At 47.3% G+C, this 25,930-nt stretch overlaps 1 protein-coding gene across 1 annotated transcript in view; it reads right to left on the reverse strand.

Moving 5' to 3' along the window:
- The window catches only part of TRPC7 (transient receptor potential cation channel subfamily C member 7), a 136,870-nt gene that overhangs the window by 14,829 nt on the left and 96,111 nt on the right, over window positions 1-25,930 (reverse strand). The window contains exons 6-8 of the mRNA XM_042955640.1: window positions 20,421-20,654; window positions 15,707-15,971; window positions 636-831 (exon numbers count right to left, since the gene is read on the reverse strand). Coding sequence (XP_042811574.1) covers window positions 636-831; window positions 15,707-15,971; window positions 20,421-20,654 — 695 coding nt within the window. The remainder of the gene's footprint in view (window positions 1-635; window positions 832-15,706; window positions 15,972-20,420; window positions 20,655-25,930) is intronic.

Below are 25,930 nucleotides of genomic sequence, written 5' to 3' on the forward strand. Positions count from 1 at the left end.
TTGATAAACCGCCTCCTCTGATACATTCTCTGCACTCCCTTAGCTATCTGGAAAAACTGTATTAGTCCTCGAATGGCCTTCACGCATCATCTCTGGAAGCTTCTCTGCTGCCGATCTCGTGCACCCGGTAAGACTTCTCTGGGTGTGCGGGGCCCAGGACACTGCACTTTGTTGACTGACGTATCTGGTTTTCTCAAAGGACAGAGTTCTTAGAGGGCAGGGACTGTCTTAGTTGTCTGTGTGTCACCAGTACCTAAGCACAGGCATTTCATACAGTAGGCATTTAATAAATAATACGTGAGAGGCAGAGGGAGTGTTGGCTAAAAGATACAGTCATTCCAGTTTGCCATGGGCCTCCTGCATGCTGTCCTGAGGGGACACGTGAAAGAGGGAAGCTTCAAGACCCTGATTCTTCCTGCCCTTGTTGGGCCACTTTATGTGTGGTGGCCACCCTGCCACGTGGCGGGTTAATCGAAAGAGATCCTTGGAGCCCCGTGGGAAGAATGCTGGTCATTTGCTGTTCCGGCTTCACATGTAATAACTCACGGGCTTCTAATATCATTACCCTCACTGTGGCAAACAGCCACGCAAATTAAACCAAAGGGTAGAGAACAGTTTCACTTAGCCGGTCTTACCTCAATTTCCTGATACGAGTTGTTGATCATGGCTATTAGCATATTGAGCAGCACGACCACCATGGTGACGTTATAAACGCCGTAAAGAACGTAGCCGATGTTCTCGATGAATTTGTGGTCGTATTTCAGCACCACCGAGATGACTTCAGACAAGCCAAAGATGGACCAAAATAAGGTTTTAAAACTTTCTTCAACCCTGTAATGAAAGACAGTCTCTTCAGGCAGTTCTGCATCTGCTAACACTCTTTGCACAAAAGTTCCCGTCACCCAGACTTTGGTGGTTATCCCGGAGTGGGGCTGGGCTGGCTGGTGGAGACAGGTCTTCTGAAATAATAGCAGGTTCAGATTTCTAAGAAGACTTTGACAAAAATATTATAAAGGGCAGTCTCTTTCTTTTCCATTCAGTCCATCTCTTGGGACTCTGGGCTATGGTATTGTTTTAATCTTGCAAGTAATTAAACATTTTTTTAAAGTTATTTAAAAAATTTTTTTAAACATTTATTTATTATTGAGAGACAGAGACAGACAGAGCATGAGCAGGGGAGGGGCAGAGAGAGGGGGAGACACAGAATCCGAAGCAGGCTCCAGGCTCTGAGCTGTCAGCACAGAGCCCGACACGGGGCTGGAACTCACAAACCGTGAGATCATGACCTGAGCTGAAGTCGGATGCCTTACCGACTGAGTCACCCAGGGGCCCCTAATTAAACATTTAAATATTTAAAATTAATTTTTAAAAATTAAAAAATTAAACATTTAAAATTCAACACCAGGGCACATGTTTGTTCTTATACTCTATCAGCCTCAGAAAGCACATTCTTCCTAAAATCTCCTCTTGAGTGTCTCTTCTCAGACCTCCCAGCCCCACGTGAAGGGGGGAAAGGATGGTGTCCACTGTTAGAGGCAGCATCATTGGTTCCTGGCACTGGTCACAGAGCAGCTCACTTAAGCCTTGTGATCATCTTACTACCTCCATTTACATATGGAAGCACGGGCACTCAGAACCTTACCCTTTCTCAGTGGCGACCTACCGGAAGGTGGGGAGCAGACCCATACACATCTGAAGTCTCCAAAAGCATGTACTTCTAACTACCACGCTTTCCCACCCCCTGGCTCTGGATAGTGAGGCCAGCCACATAGCTCACATCCTCTCAACTGGAGTTGAGTTACGAGAATAGGGAGTTTGGTGTGTCCATATTATTCACATTTACCAGGCAACTGTCTAAGCCTCACCCTACAGCTCACTCAGGGTTGACATTCCATGTGTTTGGAGGGCACTGCGGGGAAGATCTGGCTTTTAGGACACTGTTCTTTGACTCTTTAGAGACTATGAACTTATGAGAATACCCTAGCGTTTACAGTCAGATCCAAGCATGTTTTACGGTCTATACTTCGTGGCTAGGTCCCCGCGTGAGGTTTACAACGTAGAATCCAATGAGAAAGCTGGGTTTGGGTTGGGTGGTCTAGAACACACCCGTGCATCTGGTAACATCCGAAGGGTTATAGGTAGTTCTTCTGATGTGCATCTAGTTTTGAGGTACATGATGAGAAAGCACTTTCTTTTTTCTCTTTAACATATCAGGTTTTCAACACTCACCCACAGTGGCCAGGATTAGCTAGATCTCAAAAAAATATCAGCGTTTCTTAAGGACTGGTATTTATTTGACAAGATGTACAAAAATACTAGTGTTTGTCCCTTGGGCTAAAAATCCAGTTCTGACTCGCATGAATTTTCAGCTCTCCCGTGTGTGAGTACGTGTGGGCGTACGTGTATGTGTGCGTCTAGCCAGCTGTTTGACTCATTCCCTATGCATCCCCGAGTCTGAAAACTGAAAATTGAAGTGGGTTTTTGTTGTCATCACTTGTTTCTGGCTTCTTTGAAAACTGTGAGGTTGGAATATTTAATTCATTTTACTTTTAATAGGAAGGAATTTAGTGAGGGGTTTGGAAGTAATGACTGGGTATCAGGCCATTCTTTTAGAGCCCCAGCTCCTGATGCTATTATGAGAAAGATGTTATTCTTCCTGTGAGATAAAGCATCCATTTTGTGTGGAAAAGATGGCACTCAGTGTGTGGGCATGATTCCATGCAGGTATTGCCTTCGATTAAGAGGTAAGCTTTTGGCTATCACCCTAGTGGAAGGAAACAGTGGCAGAGAACCCGTGGATGAGCCCCAAATCCCAAACTGGAAGGAGACGGCAGAATGTGATCTCTCTGACAGTTGTTCCCTTCCTAATCGGATCAGCAGAAAACCGGAGGGCACACTATCTCAGCAAGGGACTGGGCAGGCAGGCATTGGTCCAGGATTTGTGCACTTACCATGAACGTCCTACGAAACGGATAACATATGCAACTGGGAGATGCTTTACAGAAATTCATCTTCCATTGCTTACCTCGGAAAACCCCGCAAACCTTTGGCTGACACAAATGAAGCAGGCAATTATAGAACATTCAGGGAAAGTCTTCTGAATTTTGATTAGGGAAACTGGCCTAGATTCAGCATGTATTTTTTTTTTTTCTCATTTGCTTCTTGCTATGAATTTTGCCACTAAGCTCTGATTTATCCTTGATGCCTTCGCTTAGGCATTCTATGTAACAGAATAATCTGAAGGAGGCAGAGCTAGCCCGCTAAGTGGTATGTGTTCTAGTAAAAGAATATTTACAGATCCCTAAATCCAATTCGTGGCTCAGCTCCTCCTCCATCAGATTCTACTCCTGCTCCCTTGGACTGCTGATCCTTTTGGTTATCTGGCTTCCAGACAATCTTCATACCTGTTTCATTTCTATATTTTAAAGATTAGTCTCTGCATCGGAATTTGGCTATGACCCCAGCATGAAAGTGACCCCCTCCAGCGCATTAACATATGCACCTGACTGGGCAGGAAGGGGTCTTAGCCAAAGTATACGTTTTTAACAACCTCTCATAAACTCTTTAGGGAGTGTCCCTAGCCCTGTGTCCCCCTATTATGGGGAAAAATGGGTTGTCATAGCAAAGACCTCCTTTTAGGAAAAGCTGGGTCCATCAGCATGAATAATCCAAAATGGCTAGATTCATCGTTGGTATCTGTTGGGTCTTTCTTGTGTACTTACCCTTCTTGACATGAACTGGATTAACTGAATAGATTAATTTTGTTTCTCAGGAGGGACCTTAGGGGCTGAATTATGTGCAATTAGCTAAACGGTAGTCAGTACAGTATTTTACCCATAGCTCAAGCCATATAAGTAAATTCTGAATGCATTCGATGAGGTCAATGTTAAAAAATGACAAAATAAAAAAAAAGAATAAAATACTGTTTTTTATATAATCTTGGGCTGGGAGACATTTCAGAAGATAGGGAAAGATGGAGAGATTTGACCCTGTAAAACTTTACATGTATACAACAAAGGCATAATAACGAACAATGAAATGCAAAAGACTAAGTGAGAAAAGAAATTTTATCTGCAATACACTGACAGACACTGGATGTCTTTCTTATATAAAGAGATCTTATAAATCAACAGGAAAATGGCAGACATCCTAGCAGGAAGCAAAAGGGGGGGAAAGAAACTTCTATGAAAACTTGATGCTTTTTATGGTAAGTAGAGCTTCACAGTTAACTTGAAATGCTATGCTAGTGGCATCTTCTGGTTTAACATGTGGCAGGAAATAAATGAAACGTGTCCTCATTGCCCCGAGTGGGAAAAGGCTGTGTTACTTTGACCTTGGAAACCTACCATAATATATTCTCAGAAGGCTGGCCTTGGTAAGGAGCCAGTAGTATATTACAAGTGTCAAGAGCGTGGGCACCGAAGCTGGCCTCAGTGTTTCATGAGGTTGTGATGCTCTCTGAGTTATGTATTAATTATTAGCCACAATTTTCAGGAGCTAGGGGACCCAGGGCATGGGGCAGAAGGCCAGTCACTGTGGAGGTTGGGGGCTGTCTTTCAGGAAGATAGGGTCTTGGAACTGGCTTAGCTGATAATCGCCGTGAAGCCACTTGTCTCACACAAAGCTCCTAGTGTCAACCAGCTGGTCTCAAGGCTAAACGTGAGGTTCCTTACTCCCAGAGATAGTGGTCATCGGTTCCACATCCTCTTCCAAACCACTCTGCCTGTCTACCGAGTTTGTCACAGATTCCTTCAACTGTGTCCATCACAAGAAGCTTCACAGACATAGCTGGAGGGGTAGTAAGTAAGAGCAGAGGTGCGTGGCTGGGTTCAAATCCCAGCTCCACCAGGTACTGGCTGTGTGAGTCCGGGCATGTTACAAAACCTCTCTGGGTCTCACTTTGCTCATCTATGAAAGGGCATAGAGGTGCTCTAAGTTGCCATGAAGATTGACCGAACGTCCTTATGTAACATACATAATGAAAGTCCAAAAGATGGTAGCTGTTATTTTTGTTCATTTATTTGCCAGATATCCACTGAACTCTGTGTGCCAGGCAGTGTACCCCAGACCTTGCTTCTGTCCTTGTGGAGGTCCCAGTCTAAAGCAACCCCAGCTAGGTGACAGAATGCTGCAAGGCTGTAAAAGGCACGTGTGCTCTGCTGGCCTGGCCTTACCCGGCATCACACAAACCCCTACAGTGCTGCCACACAGGGCTGAATGCAGCTAATAATTCAGGTGCTTATTGACCTCACTGAAAAAGCCCATCTTCCTTCCTACCTGCAAAGATCATCACAAACCCTTGATTTCATGCAAATCCTCTTTCTGACTTCTCCAGCCCAGGCTGTCTTGTGGCATTTGACTCTTGGCTTGTATTGGAAGGGACTGAAAAGTTGAGTCAATAGGCCAGCCTAGCATAAGAAGTGCTCCTAATGAAGGAACAGAGGAAAAGTGCCTGTGAGTGATGTTGAATAGGCTGTGATTCACCCCTGCTCCCACTGTGCGGGGGTGTGTGTCGGGGAAAGGCTGGGACTGATTTGTCAGGCAGAAGGCCGGGGCATGGTAATCAGTTCTCTCCCAGGTCTGTCTCGCCTGGATAATGGGGCTTTAATAACATGTTGCCCGAAGAGGCGGTTGTGTATGGGTTTCAGAGAACAAACTGATCAACAAGGCGAGGGTTTGGGGAGATTGTTAGGAAAATTGCCGCTTCTTCAGAATGTCATGATGCCCTCCCCACGGGCGGTGGAACTCTGCCCAGCACCCCCCCCCCCATTCCCCCAAACAGTTCAGTTCAGTTATCTACCCAAAGCTGCACATAGCAGGCTAAAATTAAGCAGGAGACTAGCTCCCGAAAGGCTGCTTCTCAAGTTGGGAAGACAATAGCGGGTCCTGTGCTAGAGATCTGCTGAGGTAGAGATGATGCTTGCCTGCCATCCCGGCTGGGAGGATGGATGACAGAGCTTGGAGTATACAGAGACCCTGCATGAGCACTGGGTTTCTCTAATGCCCGGTTGTGGGGACCCAGGGCTGCCGGGTCAGGCTCAAAGGTGAGCGGAGAGAGGCAGATACCCAAGGAAGTCTGAACCTTGCCCCTCATGTTCTGCAAGGTTGTGTCCCTGAATTACCTCTTGGTTTATCCCGGGTCCTAAATGAGAAGTTTGATTTAGAGTGTCCAGAAGTAGACGAGGCTGGCCCCAGAATCAGTGCCAGGGAACGGGGGTCCACAAACCCTGTGCAGCCCGGACTTACTCATACTGGGGGCCTGGTTGCTCCTTGAGGGCAGAGCTGTGTCTTCTTCACCCTTGGATCTCCAGACCCTAGTACAGAATGTGGCTCACTGACCCCACTCTCAGGACAAGTAGGGCTCTGGGGAGGTAGTCAGAAGCAGTTTCTAAGTCAGGCAAACCTGACTTTGAATGTGAGCTTCTGGCCAAATAACAGCCTTTCCGGGCCTCTGTTTTTCTAGCTGTAAAATGGGAAAACTCTACAGTTTCTCCTTCATAGGGCTGTTATGAGGATTAGATGAATTAATTCAAATGCTTTGTGAAGCGCATTAAAATACTGCCTGGCAGGTAACAAATATGCGATGAATGTTACTGATCTTGTTATTACGTGTTTTTTCTTCCTTTCTTTACTGCATTAGGCTCCAGCATCAGGCTGAGAGTCTCGCACAGCCTACAATCAACTGTCCGCATAATCCTTTGAAAATAGCAGTGGGAACCTGCCCCTCCCCTTTAGTGGTTTTCCCTCAAAGGATCCATTCAGTCACTGAGGATGCCTCAAGGCCCCTCATAGTCTGACTCCCTGCGGATTCCCTGACTGCGGCCAGAGTGTTCCCTCAGCCTGGAAGGCCCTTCCCCCTTCTATATGAGTGGCCACTGGCCGCCCCTCATTCTCCTCAGGCATCAGGCTGTAAACTTGATTGTCAGGGGCTCAGACAGGGCCTGATGCCCTTGTTGAAGGAGGCCTCCCTAGCTTACTCTTGCATTCAGTGTTTTTATTTCTTTTGTAGCCTTCCGCATTTACTCTATAATGATCTTCTTTGTCTCTGTTTTAGTTTTTAATTTTTTTTTTTTTTTTGGCCTCTTGTCCTTTTCCCATTCATGGAGGAGTGTGACCTCCATGAGGGCAGGGCCTACGGATTTGCACACTGCTCTGTCACGGGTGCCGAGACATGGGCTCCCCCCTCCCCCCCGCCCGGCTCATAGGAGGGACTCAGTAAACACTTGTTGTCAATAAATGATTGAATGCTGGGAAACCGAGGCACGAGGTGACTTGGTCTTAGCTGTCTGGCTTCAGACCCACCCAAGGAATAGCGCTTCTGATAATACCTCTAGAGCCAACCATGGACAGCTGTTTCCTGTCACTCTGTTGCTTTGGGGAAGGGCAATTTGATCATTCTTATTGCCACCCTAGGATCGAGTGTTAGTGAATAGAAAGGTAGGGCTCTCTCCACATTAACGTGGCGATGGTCAGTTTGAGAACAAGATGGGAGATGTGGAGCAGGGCCTGGAAATATGCTATGAAGCTGCCATGGAAGAGAGCACATCTTCTGTCTATCCTCAAGCTTTTCTTTCACTCATGAACTTGTGGGCTCCCAGCCTGTTCCGGAAGCTTAAAGGTACCAACCAGGCTTTTAAAATGTCATGTCATGAATAAGCAGGAAGAGCGGGCTAAATGAACATCATATGAGAGTACAGTACTGCCATAATGGGTGCACTCATGCTTCTGAACTGGTCGGGGAAAAGATCTATGTTTTTATCACTTCCTGGAGAATTATGCAAAGATGAGAACTTATATTAGACTCAAACTATTTTTTTGAAACATAATGATCATTTCCAGATGCCCGGCCTCTCTGAGCCTGACCTGGACCCCATTCAGTGACCCCTGCTGCCTGCTTTGCCAAGTTTCAGAACCTTCCTACTATTTTTCCCCCATGACAGAGGCCATAATAAGCCCCCTTATTCCCCCAAACCCTTATGCCTAGCTTGAATTTCAAAGATGAAAGGTGAGATTATAGCTTTCAGAATATAGTAAACTATGACATAACACTTCTGTATAAGAGATGCCCAGATTTCACCACTGACCCGGAATCCTGGGAGAATGTGTCCCCTCTAAAGCCCAGCTGGCCGGTTCCGTTCCTGGTTCCCACCTACAGACACATTCATCGGACTGTGCCAGAAGAGTGTGCATGGCAGCAGGCCACAGTCCGGCGATGCCACAACGTGGGCTTTCCCTGGTTTCTCTTACCTAGCGCTTGGTTATAGCGAGTGTTACTAGTGGGCAACAGCATCCAGCCTCTGCTGCCCCAGCAGGACTTCCTCTGCAGCCAGATCCTTCCTGGCCCTATGACCCTTTGCTGTCAGGAGGCCCCCCCCCCCCTCGGGGCTCATCACTGCTTTTTAGACATCTCGGGGCTTGTATGGCTCATCTGTTTCCCTTTCTTTTCTCTTCCTCGGGCCAGGGAAATCTCAGGCTCTTCTCTTCTGTTTACAAAGAACAGTATGGCATTTTTAGCTGAAGAGCCTACTTTGCTCCTTCGGCAAGTCTCTGCTTGGCCCCTGGCACTGTGAGCATGGGGCCTTCCTTCTCAAGGCCCTACACTTCCTCCAACCCCTTAGGACACAGACTTCCAGGCATCTGCCTGGATCTGAGTGTTTGCCTTCGGCTCTGCTGGCTATGGTTCCTGGGGACGGTGGAAGCCCCCATCTCTCCCCTGAGCCACCAGCGCTCTTGCCTTTCTCTCCATCCTATGCTCCTCCAGATGGCCTCCCCCAGGTCCTTCTAGGCCTTCCAACTGTCAAAACCCAAGGAACATCCTCCTTCCCTCAGAATCCCCATGTTCAGTCAGTCATCACATCTCCACTCCTGCCTCCCCAGGGTCCCTTTCCATCTCCTTTCTCCATCTCCCAGGCACTGCCCAGGTCAGGGTCCTGTCCTCTCTCCCAGCAGCTCCCTGCTGCAGCCACCTAATGGACCTAGTTCAGCGCTGGGAGCTGCCCTTCTTTTAAGGTCCTTTCTCTCAGAACATCTCATTTTGTAAACATGCCCTCATTCCTGTGACCTGTCTTCCCAGCCAGTCTGCAAGTTCCTTGAGGGGAGGGGCTGTGGGTATTTTCACTCATGATAAAATCCCGATCTTGGGGTTCCCATCTCACCCCTTCCAAAGCACCCTTCAAACAAGTGCCCCAGCCTTTCCGGACTCGTAAAGTCCTTCACGACCTGGATGCTCCTGGATTATTTTATGTAATCTCTCATTTCCCCAAACTCCTGCTTATTGGAAGTCCTCCAAAAATTCTCTGCTCCTTTACTTTGAATTACTTCCTAGTCATCCTCCAAGATCCTTCAAGGCCACCCCCTCCATAAACATTTCCCTGACCCTGCTGGGCACAGTTCAGTGCTTCCTCCTCATCGTGCTGCCCAAGTACACTTTGATGTGGTGAAATAATGATGCTATTTTTTTTTTTGAATTCCCCACTTGTTTATGAATTCCTCAGGGACAGGAGGACAGTCTTTTTTTTTTTAATGTTTGTCTAGAGAGTGTGAGCAGGGGAGGGGCAGAGAGAGAGAGATGGTGAGAGAGAGGATCCCAAGCAGGCTATGTGCCACCCGTGCAGAGCCCAATGCAGGGCTTGATCCCACACCGTGAGATCATGACCTGAGCTGAAATCAAGAGATATTTAGAAATAAGGTATGTAGAGCTCTCAGGTTCTCAACAATAGGTACATCTGAATCCAGTGGGATCTTCTGTAGAGTTTAGTGCCACAGGAAAGTCACCCAACTTTTACAGAGACTCACCCTTGACTTTGGAGCTGTGGTGTGGGGGTGGGGATCCCACTCTTGGAAATTTCAGGTCAAGGATAGGAGTCAGGCAGATCTGAGTTTAGGTCCTTTTCTTGGCTCTGGAGTCTTGGGAAAGTCTAATGTCTCCCTGAGCCTTAATTTTTGGGTAGTAGTGTCTGTGTCAGTCCAGTCTTGGGAAGATTAAGTGAGAGCGCAGATCATGTGTGTGTTGCGAATTGTTCAGCAACAGGGTGACACAGCAGTTCTGGGGTGCGGTGGGCTATGTGGGGCACAGTCTTCAGGAGCTTCTGCCCCAGCCCCAGTGCCCCTCCAGGAAGGAGGACCTGGCTATTCTGTGGCCCCATGGGGCTGGGGGAGCTGAATCAGCACCTCCTGCCCCTGGCGGCCATATGAACCTCTCCCTTTATAATATGTGGAAATTTTCCATAACCGTCATGGAAAACAGAAGCTTCTAATTTTGCTTACACTGCTGAAACTCCTTCCATGAAAATGAGTCCTGGGGAGACAGAATAACCTTAGTAGAGGTATTATTTTTGGCTAGAAAAGTCTCAACTCACCTGGGCTATGAAGCTGACTACATAACAGCCTGGTAAAAAAACATAGGCTGGCTCATTTTCTGGGGGGAGGCAGGCCCCACATTTAATGTCCAATCAGAACTAATTAGGGGAGACCAAGTTCACCCAAAGGGGAGAGGAGGAGCCCATTGTGAGTCATGAGTTGTGTCAGGGAGCCCTTCACTTCCCTGCTCTGGGCCATCTCTTTGCCCCCCATTGCTCCTGTTCTTCTCTGTGTCCCTGTCCTGCTATGGTCACAATCAGAGTACAGGGAAACCTACCTTTTTTAAAAAAATATTTATTTTTGAGAGACAGAGAGAGAGAGCATGGGGGAGGGGCAGAAAGGGGGGAGGAGAGACAGAGGATACAAAGAAGTGGGCTCTGTGCTGACAGCAGACAGCCTGACATGGGGCTCGAACTCACAAACCAGGAGATCATGACCTGAGCTGAAGTTGGACACTTAACCAACTAAGACATCTAAGTGGCCCAAGCCAACCCTTTTTGTAGGCATTCTTGCCTAGCTGTGTTTCATCAGCGAGCCCAGGGCTTTTGGTCTCTCTAACACTGTAACCAGAGTGCTGGAACCCCATGGTTTCCATACAGTCTGTAAGTTGAAAATCTCAAAACAACCCCCTCAAAAGGCAGATCCTCTTTGTCTGCTGACTTCCACGATAAAGTTAAAGATGTGTTTGTAATAAGAACAAAATTCCTAACAGAATCAGCAACTTTTCTTAAAGACTTGCTTAAAGAAGAGCACTCTCTGGTGACTTTTTCAACTTTGTCTCTACTTCCTGACCCCTGTCTTGGAATACTTTGATTTTGTACTCTGAGAGCATAAAACTTGTCTGAGAGCTGTCTCTTCCTCTCCTTTGGTCATTCACAGTTTCTCATAGGAGCGGCTTAGAGATAATGAGCTGCCAGCAGGTGCACTATCTGTCATGCCCAGACAGGCCCAGCTCACCAGCCAATGACCCATGCCCTCACGTCCCTGCCCCCCTTCAGCCGGTGCCCCGACACAGAAGCGACTGAGAAAAATAACCCAGCCCTTTGAGAGTGCCCTGGGTTCTGAAGTGGACGGAGGCTGACATGTTGTGAAATGTTCGTAGGATCGGACTCCGGAGCTGGCGGGATTTGGCTACCTATTCTGACTCGTACTTACAAAAACAAATCCCACTTGCAAAGCCTGAGAGTCTACCAATGAGACACTTACTGAGGTGAACAAGCCCTTTGCTTTTGAAATACACACCGCTGAGAGCGGCCTCTTTGTCCCCATCTGAGTAATGAGGTTGGATAGCATCAGCGTTTGTCACCCTGTAGCCCTCGGACCACCTTCACAGAGCCCCCCCCACTGGCTTGTGAATCCAGACTTCTGGGCCCTACCCTGGAACTTTTGCGATTAGAGTCTCTAGGGGGTGGGGCCTGGGAAGTCCTCAGTTCAGCCGTTTCCCTAGATGGTTATGTGGTTTGAGAACCACTGATCTCACTTAAGACTGTTCCTACTGTGCATTTATTCATACCTGAGCAGAAATAGTTCAGTCTGTCTATTTTCTTCTAACCCCCTCACCGAGGTCTGCTGGATGAAGGGAATGGGAATTTGGGGTGGGGAGGGAAGAACTGGAACACCTGGGGGGTGTTCAGGTCTGGGCTGAGGACTGAGGGTCTGCAATTGTCTCTGAAACCTTTGTTCTCTTTCCTTTTGTTCCCAGCCTTGTCATTTGGGACAGGCTGTAACTTGGTGAGATGCAGGGGGGACTGGCTATTGTGATCTAAACTGGGACTGCACCCCTAGGGTGAGCAGTGAGCAGGGCTCTGATGGGGCAGCTGTCTCTTGGTGCCTCACAGCCGACTTCCAAAGTGGGCTCTGAACAGCCTTTAGGAACCCCAGCTGTCCTTGAACATGGCAGGTGTGGGGCTGGGGGACCAGTGAAGGGAGGGGTGATGCCTGCATTGTGTTCCAGCCCAGATTTCCTTTCTGGAGGATTGAGTCTTCTGACTCTTTAGAAACAGATGAGGGGACCCATCTTACCCTACAAGCTCCAAATTCTACAGGAGAGAAGCCCCCAGCCTGTGGGAGGTCTAGAGGGAAGATCTGGAGCTAGGCAGGGTGGCCTGGGGACAGGCACACATTCACCTGAGAGGGGGTCATTCAACTTTACCACCAGCATAGCTGGTACACAGTTCTGAGTCCCTGAGAGTGCACATCTCATTCATCCTAACGTGGCTTTTTGCTTATCAAAGATCTCTTAGGGCAACCACCCTAGAGAGCAGTCAAAGGGTGAAAGATGACATTTACAAAAATCCATTCTTTCTTCTCCACTTCACCGCTCTATTGACTGTTTCCTGTTCAATCACATGCCCTCACAGCTGCACATCCCATTTTAGGAACTGCCAAGGCCATAAATTCCCTGTCCTTTCTCCACCGTGCTTGCCTCTGCCACACCTTTTCTTCCCTTCCCCATCCTGGAGGGCCTGGGTCCTCTTCAGTTGGATCTCTCATGTCTGGAAGGTCTCCATTCACTTCCCAGGACATGGAACAAGCCGACCGCACTGCCCCTTTCTTCTGCTTTCATCTTTTCCCATGACTTTCCTGATTCCCACTGATTCCTTCTAGAGATTAGCGGTGGTGCATCCAGCTGGGAATTGTGGCCAGGTGAGCCCTGCTCTTAGGTCTGACCTTTTTCATTTTCTCCTGTGTCCTGGCACTGACCTTCTGAGCAACTGTGGGCCAGTAGTACAGGCTCCTTGTGAGGAACAGGGAGAGGGCTTGCACAAAATACCCAGGGTCCTTTCTGAGAAAAGGAACAGAAGTTCACATGGTCAGATCCCCAGTCTTTGGATAACTCTACTGCCTAGAACCTGGCTTTGTTTCCCCTGTTCACTCTGTCATTCTTGTTCACAAAGAATTTAGTGAGCCATACCTCGTGCACGAGGCATTGTGCTAGACTGGAAACACAGGAGGGACACCGAGGCCTGACCAAAGAGCGTTAAGAGCCTTTGTTCATTGGTGGACATCGTGACTGTTGTTCAATAACCCCCACATCCCATGCTGAGTGGGTACATCTAGCGGATCTAGAGCGAACTTGCCTTTGGGTGATTCAAACTTATTTCGTTCCTGCAACAGCTAATCACTGAGTATTGGAGTCATATAAAGTAGTCTGGCTGATTCAATAATATACTTGACCTCATCTGCACAACAGTTTGTAAACGAGGCTGCTGCTCAGAAAGGGTCCTGTCGAGCCAAATCAGTACCCAGGTGTCTGCTCTTGTAGTGAACCCTCCCCCGCTTCCTTATTCCCCACTGCCATTCACTGGAGCTCCCTTGTACACTATGCCCTGCATTTGATACTGTTGATACCAATCCTGTGAGGTTGGCCATCTTGGTCTTCTTACTTCAGACCTGGGGACACTGAGGCCCAGGGGATTTAAGCACTTGCCCAAGGCCACGCGGCCGGCTTCCCCTCTGGGAAGAGGAGAGCTCAGTCTGAAACCTGGTCTGTCTGAGCCTTGGGCTGCTGTGGGCTGAGGGCAGAGCTGGGCATCTCTCCGGTGCGTTTCTCAGCCCTGGGCTAGGCACCTGCTCTTTGTAAACACAAACTACTCTGTGCCAGAGAGCAACCGCTTCTGTGGCTCAGCAGCACCAGGGTCCCGCCCTTCTAGGTAGGTCCTGTGGGCCGGGCAGCTGAGTCCATGATTCTGAGCTCAGGGGTACAGTGTGCTCGTTGTTCTTGGTTTGGGTTCTTGGCGCTAAGTGTCTTCCCCTGATAGGTGATTTCTCCAGGAGAAGGGCTGCAAGCTGGGAATTGCTCAGGGAACCTCAGTGGCTGGGCTCAGCCATTTTTACTGGCCGGGAAACAAATTCTGGGCCACTTAGGATTCCTGGGGACCCATGTCAGGAAGTGCTGGCCCTGCAGGTCCCAGCTGCTGTGCTTCTGCCTGGAGATCTGACTGTCCTTCCTTCAAGATTCTGGGTGGGAGCTTGAAGAAGCAGGGGGAAGTTCTGAGCCTGAGTGGGCCAAGGAGAAGACCTAGACCACTAATACTTGTGTGCTGTGGGCCCTTTGCACAACCACTTCAAGTATTCCTAAAGGGATTTATGAACAAGGCATAGAGTCATTTCCATTTTCCAGGTGAAGACACAGAGGCATGGATAAATCGAGTGACCTGGCATATGGCCATCAGCTAGTAAACGCCCTTGTCACATTGTAAACTCAGGTCTCCTTGAGTCTTCCACTAGACCATTGCTCATGCTACTGATGGCCCTCCAGGAGACTGCCTGGCATCACCCGCAGAGGGGAAGAGCCCTGGGTCTGCGTGGACACAGGCTCAGTGAGCCCCAACACCACCTCCACGCAGGAGTCCACGGCACTATCTTGCTCTACGGGCAGCAGCTGCTACTGGACCCTAACGTCAGTCGGCCTGACAGCACCTTGCCTCTGCTTGTACCCATGCCTCTTGCCTCCCTTCCTGGGCCTTCCCAGCTGCTGCTGATGCACACGATGTCACCGGGCTTGTTCAGTGTCCATGCACTGTCACTGGTTCACCCGGCCAGGTGCAGAGGGCGGCTGAGCGTACCGACACACAGACCTATCTCTCATGCTTTGTGGATATGGCTCCCCCAGGGCTGTCTTCAAGGTGCTAGGTGAGTTCATGTCCTCTGGAGTGAATCTTTTTGTTTTCGAATGTGACTAATGGAAAATAGCAGATGGAAAGGCTGTGGCTGATCAACTGGCTATTTCTCATCCTGATGGGCTATTCTGAGATGTGGTATTTCCATATAATCTTCCCAGAGAGTATGTCATGACCATGTTGTACGTTGTGATAGATGGTGGCTAGGTCAGCACCCTGTATCTGCTCTCCTTCCCACCCCCCACTTTCCTCTTTCCTTCAGTCTTATTTTGTTTGGCTTGCGACTGCCTTTCTCCAGTAAAGCGCTGGCATGCAACATTGGCCCTGGACTCTGTTTTTTAGGCAACACAGGCAAATACAAGAACGGTAGTAATAGTCCTTGCTTTCGTGTATTGAGTATAAGCTGAATCCTTTCAATGAATCTTCAGACTAGCCCTATTAAGCAGGTATTATTTTTATCCTCATTTTAAAGAAGAGAAAACTAAAGGTGAGAGAAGTTGAAGAATGTAAGTGGCAAAAATGAAGGTCTGATACAGAGTAAAAACTGGATTCTTTCAACTCCAGACCCTGAACTCTAAGCTGCCCTTGGATAAAGTTGCTGTTAATTTGTAGAAACACCAAGGAAACACGAGTCTGTGCCAGGGGCCACCTGGAAGACACTCCTAAAGATTCCTGGGGTGGGGCGGGGCAGGGAGACCCTCCGAGGAGAGCCCTGGGTTACTCACGTTGTAAACGCTGGGTTGTACTTTGCACCTCGGTAGTAGGAGTACAGATTGAACATTCCAATCATGAAGGCCACAAATACCATGATGAAAATGACCATGAACTTGAAGATATCTTTCACAGTTCTCCCCAGCGAGATCTGCAGGGGTCCAAAACTTTCATTGGCTGGCAGGATGTATGCAATCCTGGAGAAGCTCAGCACGACAGCGATGGCATACAGCCCTTCCGATATGATCTGAGGGTCTGAAGGCCACCACTTGTCCCTGGCTGAAAGAAAATAATCTGGGTTACTCGTGGGGTGGGGTGGGGGGGCAGGATCTGCTGTAGTGACTTGCTTCTGGCGGAGAAACCAGGTAGGCATTTTTAGAGGCCTCTAACCTCATCATTGCCATTCCTGCCCTTGAAGTTGATTCCAATGCACTGAAGGTACCACACCTTCCCTCTTGGAATGTGCTAGTCCATCTGGCTGGAGCACTCTTCCCTCACTTTAAGACCGCCTCATTCCCGGTCATCCTTTAAGACTCTGCTCAAGTGACATCTCTTTCAGGAAGCCTTGTGTGACTCCCACAAACTGAGATGGGCTCCCGGTTCCCCTTGGTTCCCTTGTTATCTGTGCACCCTCTGTCATGGAACTTACTGCGCTGCTTCCTATTCTGTCCTCCCTACCATTGTGTGAGCTCCACAAGCAGGGGCTGCTCCAGTCACTGGGGAAGCGTCACGAGGAGGTGGTGGGGCGGGGCACGGGCTTACAGTCAGACAGACCTGAGGCTGACGGTGGCCTTTCTATGCAGATGCTGTGTGATCGCAAGCAAGTCAGTTAACGTTTTGGAGCCGGATTTTCTCCATTTGTAAACTGGGTATAATTTCGTCAACGTCAGAGAGCTGTAGTGGGGGGTAAAATGAAATCAGTGAGGGCTGATGTGAAGTGCGTAGTCAGCCTAGGGCCTGGCACCCGATGGGTGTTGATAAGTGTTTGTTAAATGACTGAAGGAAATACCACAAGTTTGGACTAGCCACAAATCGAAACAGATGAGCACCCATGAGGGCCGGCAATCTAAAGGATCTTGCCTGAGAAAACGTTCTGGGGTTTTGTTTCTCAGGCAGTATGTGTCTGGAAGAGTTGCTCTGTGTTTGAGCTAGGGTCTCCAAAGTGGTGACTAGTCATCCAGGTTTGCTATGAGAGTGCTTTTCCAGGTGGCAAGAGTCCTGGGACCTGTCCTGGGCGGTCAGGTTTCTGTTTGTGGTCTCTGATGTGAGTCTCAGCAGCAACCCCAAGTGTCTTCCTGCAGCAGAACAGAGCTGTGAAGGGTTCCTATTGCAGTTCTAATGGTGCAAGGAACAGCGTCTGTCACTGAAAAGCTCCCTGCTACGTGTCGGCACGTACAGTGTTTCTCGGGTGAGGGCGGTGCCTTCATCCTGGGGAACCGTATGCGGGTGTCGGCTGTTTTCACGAAGCTGGGGCAGGAGGATTACAGGGATGCTAATATCCCGCATCACTCCAGACAGACCCGTAGCACGAAAATTGTTCTGCTAAAAAAGCCAAGAGTCTCCCTGTTGAGAAGTGCTAAGTGAAACATCAATTGGGAAACATTGAGAAACCTAAATTAGCCCTTACTCTGTACATTAGCTGTGATTTTAGTGACAGTCCTGTAGAGTAGATATTATTATTGCCATTTTAAAGATTGGATTTGGGGTATGGGGTCTTTTTCAGAGCCAGGTAAATGCAGATAGCAAGGAGATTACATAGCAATTCTTGGCACCCTAAGGGAAATGGAAGAAGAGGAAACTTTTTCTTTATTTTCAAAGCTAGACTGTGTTAAACAATTATAATAATAAAGAGCAGTAAGAAACATTTAGTAAGGGAAGCCAGGCCTCTGTTTGCTACAAAGTTCCATGGAGTGCATTCTAAATTACATTTGGAGATACAATACAATTATAGACTCTATGTTCTCATCAAGGTCATAACTCAGAAGTCCAGGAAAGACAAGTAAGGAGAACAAATTATGTTTCTCAAATGTATCTGTCACTCTCTAAGGATAAATAACACCTTTGGGTAACATGAAATGACTTGACTTCTACAAGAAACACCAAAAAGGGATTTATTTTTTTCCCTCCTATAATTTACTGTATGAAACCTTAACTGTAATAATAAAAGCTGCTTCTATAATGCAGGAAGATAGATTTAGCTGTCATCGGACACTGGTGATCAGGATTTCCAGTGAAAAAGTTTTCTATTTACATTGGCTTGTAAGAGTTGTGATTGTTGTAAAGCAGACAGCAGTGTGACAATTCAGACAAAGGGATTTTCTTCTTTTTGGAGCTCTTTCCTTGAGAAAAATTGCCCTATCACAACCTGAAAAACTGGAATCTGTCTATTCGGAGCTGTAGAGGTTGGAAGGTACCACTGCCCGGATGGCCACAAGGGGGCTCTCTTGCCCAGCAACTGGAGCACAAGCGAACACTATGACAGAGCCAAGAGATTTCCAAGACTCAGGGTGAACCTCGAGGCAGGGGCAACAATGTGCAGTACTTTGCAGTTGGGTGAGACCTTAACACAATCCTTAAAAGAAACAGAAGGTACAAGTGGACAATATTGCAACCTGAATCAGGGAATTAAAAAAATTATCCAGTTTGGGGCACCTGGGTGGCTCAGTCGGTTAAGCCTCTGACTCTTGATTTGGCTCAGATCATGATCTCATAGTTTGTGGGTCTGAGCCCCCGCATAGGGCTCTGCACTAATGATGCGGAGCTTGATTGGGATTCTCTCTCCCTCTCTCTCTCTGCCCCTCCCCCATTCGTGCATATTCTTGCTCGCTCTCTCTCTCTCTCTCTCTCTCTCTCAAAGAAAAGAAAATGATCCAATTTATGGGGCTCAGTGGGTCAAGTGTCTGACTCTTGATTTCACCTCAGTTCATGATCTCACAATTGTGAGATAGAGTCCCTTGTAGGGCTCCATGCTGAGCATGGAGCCTGCTTAAGATTCTCCCTCTCTCTCTCTCTCTCTCTCTCCCCCCCCCCTCCTCTGCCCCTCTCCTCTGCTCACACTCTCTCCCTCAAAAATAATAATAAAAAAGAAAATTGTCCAATTTAGTATCAAGATCCTCTTATCTTTCTTTGATGAACCCTGAATAGCGCAGAGGAGAAAACGTATAAGCCCATTTTGCTTTTAACAAGTCTAATTTTGCTAAACCAACAAATGAAAAGCGAATGGCTTATAATACTACCAGACTCGCCATTTCTCAGTAGGTGTTTCCTTACCACATTTACATGTAACAGTCTGTGTAACACAATCCATATGGAATATGGGTAGCAACTCAACAGCTGTATTAAATGGCCAGCCCTCTGCAGCTCATTGCCGAGTGACTTCATGTAACAGGGACTTTTGACATTCAAACCTTTCATAATGTAGTGGCTGCCATTAATGAATGCCTATTCAGCTAGTTTACTGGTAACAATAACACAAATCTGTTTCTTCTCCCCACTTCTCTTTTAGTACAGAAAGCACAGTGTTAGAGCAGGCAAATGACCTTATAGGCAGTATTGATAATAACTATTACCATTTAGTGAACCTTTAATATTTTTAGAGCACAATGCAAAATTCTTCTTATGCGCTATCTTATTTAAAACAAACTTTCTGACATAGGTTTTCTCCTGGTTTTACATTTGGGAAAATAAAGGCTCAGAAAAGTTAGATAAACAGAATCTCAGAGTAAGCTGTAGGAGTAGAATTTGAATCTAAGTGTACCTCCAAAGCCTGGAAACATAAGCACCATGCCATTCTGAATGGTTTTCAGTTCATGTTGGGCCAGGATCCCTTGCTATCCAAGGTATTCCTGTATTTCTGAGAACACTGTGAGCCCTGCCATGGAAGCCCATTTCGTCATCTGAAAATAGGGGCAGAAAAGACCCTCCCCCCCCCCTTTTTTTGAGGCCTTTTGCAAGGATTGGAGTTTATGGTTTAAAATGTCTGTACAGTTCCTGGCACCTAGCAAGTCCTCAATAAATGGATGCTGTAACTCTTATTATTCCTAAAATTTCAGTCTACTACCTTCCACCATATGGCCTTGTGGTTTGAAAGAATTAAGTCATCTCCAAAAAAACTAATTTTGCCATGAGAAAAGAATGTTCGGATTGGGCAATTGAGGGCCTATCTCTGCACAAAATACAGGGATCAAATACAGAATGAAAATTCTTTCATCTATACATTTCCTCTTACTGCTCTTGGAGCCACATCAGAAATGAAATCTTTCTTAAAAAAAAAAAAAGAAAAAAAAACAAAAAACAAAAAACAGGGAGCCTGGGTAGGGCTCAGTCGTTCAAGCGACTGACCCCTGATTTCAGCTCAGGTCACGGTCTCCCTGTTGTGAGATCGAGTCCCGAGAGGGGCTCGGTGCTGGGCATGGAGCGTTCTTGAGAATCTCTCTCTCTCTGCCTCTCCCCTGCTCGCACGTGCCCTTGCTCAAGCTCTAAAAAAAATAATAAAGGAAAAAAAAATCTCCCAGAAAACGTTCTAAGAGCCTTTCCAAAACAAATCTATCCTTCTAAACACACAAAAATTCATTTCTTATAGTCGCTAATTGCACATTCTACCGAGCTGCTTGTGCTGCAGGGAGCTGGGCTATGTTGGAGCAGATCCGCAGGTGGAGCCGAGCTCAGGGCCCTGGGCCACGCCCCTGGAACACAAGGCAGGACTCGCTAGAGCGCCCTCTGGCTCACCGTAGGTGAAGTACGCCACTTCCGGCGGAAGTGAGACGTTGTGCAGCGAGTCGTCCTGCACGTGCTGGTCCACGTACAGCTGGGCCTCGCTGGCCTTCAGGAAGGCCATGAACCTGGCGGTGAAGGAGGCCACGAAGATGGACAGCATCCCGAAGTCTAGCAGGTTCCACAGGTGCAGCACGTACTCCCGCGGCCCCTCCTCCCAGATTTCCTTGCATTCGGACCAAATCATTCCTGCGGGAGAGTGAGAAGGTCAGGCTCATTTTCCATTTCCCTTGGCATTTGTGACCACAGCGGGGCACGGAGGGAACCAGGGTATGAATGTACACGTGAGCTCTTTAGAGCTGAGAACCTTGATAGCCAGCGGCAAAACGGAAACGTGTCTTCGAGGGCCGATTTAGAGACGGGAAATTCTCAGATCGCCAGAAGACCTGTTACCTGCCCCTCTGTTTACAGATAAACCTTCTTCAGGATTGAGGAGAAAGTTCTCATCCTTTCATAGATTCTTGGATGCATTATAGGAGAAATATAGTGTCCAACATTTGTGCATTTTAATAACAGAGAGGTTTTAAGGAAGCATCCCTTTCTAAACGAAATGGAAGGAAACTGAGGGCAAGGAATGGGAAAGGGCTTTCTGAAGGTCCCACATATGGCCTGGAGCCCAGGTGTCCTAACTCCCACATTCGAACACCTTCTATATGTCTATGATTCAGTGAACATTAATTTTGGGTTGTTAGTTTTTTCATAATTTTTTTATAACATAACTGGGTTTTTAAAACGTATCTTGTCATTGTAACATATTAAACAGTGTAGAAGTATGTAAACAAAATGTTGCTAGTTCCCCTACCTAACCTCTAAGCCAGCCTTGCGAAGTAACCCAGAGTTAACAGTTTGATATATGTTCCTCTATATCTGCACTGCCAATATCATGGCCGCTAATCACATGTGGATATTGAGCACATGAAATGTGGCAAGTTGAATGCGAGGTGCTGTGTAAGTGTATTCTAACACACCAGGTATCAAAGACTTAGTAAAAAAAAAAAAAAAAAAAAAAAAAAAAGATACTTCATTTTTTTAGTAGCCATCACCTGTTGAAGTGACACTATTTTAGGTAAGTTAGGTTAGATCAAATATTGTTAATTTCGCCTTTTTATAATGAGGTTACTAGAAAATTTTAAATTAAATATGTGGCTTGTGTACAGCCTTGTACTATATTGAATACTGTCATTCTCTATCTTCACTGATGCTGTAAAACGAAATTGGCTTAGATTTTTAAAGTGTAATGATTCAGTAACATTCTGAGCACCTACTATGTGTCAGGCACTGTTTGGTGTACGTGTATGTGTATATTATCTCAGTTAAATCTTTGGAACAACCCCGTGAAGTACATCCTGTTGTTATCTCGTTTTCACAGCGAATGTTCTTTAGGCAGAGAGATTTGTAATGTGCCCACCTAGGAGGCAGGAGATCTGGAATTTGAATCTGGAAGGCCGGTCCCTAAAGTCTGTGCCTTGACCACTGTGTTATTCTGCCTCTTCAGAACTAAAAAATGGATTCAGAACCAGGACTGTGTGGAAAAGACTCTTGAATATTTTGTAAGTGACATTAAGGAGTTTTATAGCCGCTCAAACCTGGGAAAGACTTGACGTCGTACCAGCCCATTCTATGTACTATATTTGGCCTGCATACTTAGGAGGTTAATGTAGTAAAAGAATTGCTAAGTGGTCAGTTAGTGAAACAGTTTCATTCACGAATGCCTCACTTCCAAGAGGTCAGCACTGCCCTGGCTTCTGCACATCAGACATGGCAGCCTGCCTTCCCACAGCCTTCTTCTTCCTTAGCCTCCTTTCTTGGTCCTCATCCTGTCCCACAGCTCTTAAAGGCTGTTGCTTTCCAAGAGTTGGGCCATTCTCAATTTTCCCTCTGTCCCTGACTAAGCTTCGTTCTTCATTTCTTTGCAAATGTCGCACAGGTAAACAACTTGCTGTTTTTCTTCAGAGCTTCAAGGCTACATTTCTGCTATGCAGAGAGACTGCTCTAAGTGGATGTCCTGTCAGTGCCAGATATATCACGTATCCCAAGTTGGCCGCCCCGTCTCCCCCTACCTCACAGCCCCACCGTTGCCCATTACTCCTTCCTGTGGCCCCAACTCCTCAGGCTGTCACCATGGATCACCACAGTTCTGCAGACCCTCCTCCGGTTGGACTCTCAGTTTTTCAGTTCTATGTCCTTACCTCTTCAAGTACAGGTCAAATCATGGTCACCTGCCCCTGCAGTGTACTCCTCGTCCCTAAGATGAAGTCTGGACTCAAGGGCTAGGCTGTCAGACCTTCCTGTGATCTCTTACTGCACATCCTGGATTTGAGCAAATGCTGGTCTCCCTGAATAGTTCCGCCCCGGCCGTTTGCTGGTGTTCCCTTTTCTGTCTCCTCCATACGTCAAACCCAAGCACACTGGCAGATGACCACACTATAATTTGGTAGCCTTTGAGGATGCACCTGCCTAAAAAGCTTGGAGTCAGGAATGGTACTAGGAGGAGGGTGCCAGGGTGGCTCAGTCAGTTAAGCGTCTGACTCTGGCCCTGATCTCATAGTTTGTGGGTTCAAGCCCCACGACAGGCCCCGTGCTGACAGCAAGCAGGCTCTGGGATTCTCTCTGTGCCCCTCCCCCATGTTCTCTCTCTCTCTCTCTCCCCCCCCCCCCCCCCCCCCCCAAGCACGGACGTGCTCTCTCTCTCACTCCCTCAAAATAAATAAATAAGAATGAAACTAGGAGCAGACAAAGAGTTATGGGCACCGAAGCATGGCTGACTTGGTCACAGGCCCATGTCCGGCCACAGTGGATCATCTCTACTCTGCCCAGAGACTGTTGTTGTTGTTGTTGTTTGTTTGTTTTTAACGTTTATTCGTTTTTGAGAGACAGAGAGCAAGTGCGGGAGGGGCAGAGAGACAGAGACAGGATCCAAAGCAGGCTCCAGGCTCTGAACTGTCAGCACAGAGCCTGAGGCAGGCCTCAAACTCACAAATGTCGAGATCAAGACCTGAGCTGGAGACAGACAGACGCTGAATCGACTGAGCCACCCAGGCACCCCTGCCCAGGCAGTGTTTTAATCAGAGTTTTCCCTTTTCAGGTGAAAATGGTCCATTATATAAGAGAAATTGAAACCAAATGTTTTTCTGAGGAGAAAGGCTGTTTAGACAAGTGGTGGCTTTGTTTGAAGCAGTGGATTCTAAGCTCTGCATGTCTGTTTCAAATCTGAGTCCCCACAACAGGAAATATCCCAAAAGATTACAGGTCTGTTTATAAGACACTGCTGCCTTACCTTCTTTTTCTTAATCAAGCCACACTTCTCAAGCTTCCCTGTTCAAAATTTGTATGGTAGTTCAGCAAAGTAAAAATTGTCTTAACACTGAAATCACTTTCGATTGTGCCAGTTCAAATAGATGTTTTAAAAATGTGTTTAGAAAAACCATTATAGGCTGGGAGAAGTAATGTTTATTGTTTTTGTCTCCCCTCAAATTAAAATTCCCAGTGTCTTAGTGGAACTGCTTTTAGCTGGGCACTAGGCAAGTTGCAGGCTATCACTGGCCTTAATTCAGGAAGTCCTGGGTTCAGGTTCTAGCTTGGCCACTTACTGGGTATTTCAAGTGTTGGAGAGGTGAATAAAATACTGTGCCAAAGATGGCCCATGGGACTAAAACAAGCCCTGGTCTCTAGCTTGGAGACCCCTCCTCTGGTTCTTCTTCCTTCATTTGCCCCGTGCGCGAAAACCCCCACAGATACGGAGGCTGACAACTGTAAGTTACCCTCCCCACTTGCATTCGGCGCTCAGATCTTTGGAGAAACGGTCTCCTCTGAGCCCGCCGGTGGTAAATAAATCTCTGATCCACTAAGATTTCCGAGTGCCGCTTGGTTTTTCTGCCAGTATTCCAGCCTGGTTCCATGATACAAGCACTAAAATACTGGGTATTGGGGTAATTTCAAGCACTAAAAGCTCTGTGAATCTGAAATGCAGATTGTTTATAGAAGACTGACTTTTCTGACCAATCTAGTAGCTCCTCATTGGGCATTGCAAATCATTTCCTCCATAGTCAAATGCCCTCATCAGTTTTACTAGATTTAAATATTAACTCACCCAGGCTAATTTAAATTATTCCAAGGCCATGAGTAAAAGTAGCATGGGCCCAAGGGTTTGAGCAGCAGGAATGCTTAATGAAAAAAGAAATGTGTGAAATTAAGTACTTTAGTGAGTGAAATTAGGCCCCCTGCTTCCAAGGTTCAGCATTTTATATCCATGCTGGGTATCATGGTCCCTTTCCTCCAGCTTGTCCCTCAGAGGAGTGTTAAAACCCTGGGGCTCAGGGGTAAGGATGCTGGGTACTGGAGCCTCCTTCAAGCAAAATCCCCTTCATTTCTGGATGCCTGGAGTCCAGAGAACAAGGTCACTGAAAATTAATGGGGGGGGGGGGGTGACAGTGGAATAGGCTGGGAAATGCTGGGAAGCCTTGGGAGAAATGAATAGCGACATTTGGGCAGTTTCTGAATAATGGCCTGCAGGCTGCTGAGATGGAGCTTGACAGTTCAAAAGGTGGTTCCCTCCCATCCCGAGCCTCAGATTCTATTCAGAAGGGATTCCCCCTTCCGAATCCTCAGGGACTTAAATGTGCACATTCCTTCAGTGGTCTTGGCCCCAAGGCTTTCTGTACACTGCCCAAGCGTCTTCAGCAGAGCAGACTTCCCAGACCACTTCCTGGGGGGACTGTCTGTTCTTTCAGGTCAGCTTCTCAGTACCGGGCCAAAGTGTAGGTGTTCTGTGAACTTGCAGGAGGGAGAGAGAATATGCCCTGAAGCCCTGACACGCAAACACTATCTCAGTGGCAGGTCTTGGCAACAGTTCTGGGCCTCAGACACGTTTGGGATTCAGCTGTTTTCCAGGCAGGAAGATGAGGTTAATAGATTTAAAATTTTCTTAACAAAACTCATCCTGTTTCTCTTCTCTCATTTGAGTTGCTGATAGTTACTGTGCAAGTGCCAAGGCCCTATGCTAAGCACAGGTGGACCCCAGTACACCTTCCTAGCAGCCTGAGAGGTAGTTAAACTGCAGTTAATCTGCACCTTCTGGGTAAAAAAAACCTACATGCCAAGATGGCAAGTAAGTTGTCCAGAGCCACACAGACAGTTCAGGACCCTTGCTGTCCACTGTGCTGTCACCTACCACACCCTTTGGGAGGCACAAGTTTACTCTCACTGGTTAGAAAACTCCTCCACCCACTTAATAGACACTGTTGAGTGCAGACTCCATACCAGCCCCCATCCTGGGGATACAATAACCAAGATGTCAGCCCTTCCTTAGCAAGACCAGTCTAGCGCTGGAGACAAATGTATCATAAGCAATAATGAATACTCTCGGTGACAGATGCTGTAATAAAAATGTCCAGAGATTGTTTGTGGAGACACAGACACAGGGATGAGAGCAGTCAGTGTTCCGATCTTGTGACCCAGGAAGGTGC

Source organism: Panthera leo, chromosome A1 (assembly GCF_018350215.1).
Source record: "Panthera leo isolate Ple1 chromosome A1, P.leo_Ple1_pat1.1, whole genome shotgun sequence".
Classification (NCBI taxonomy): domain Eukaryota; kingdom Metazoa; phylum Chordata; class Mammalia; order Carnivora; family Felidae; genus Panthera; species Panthera leo.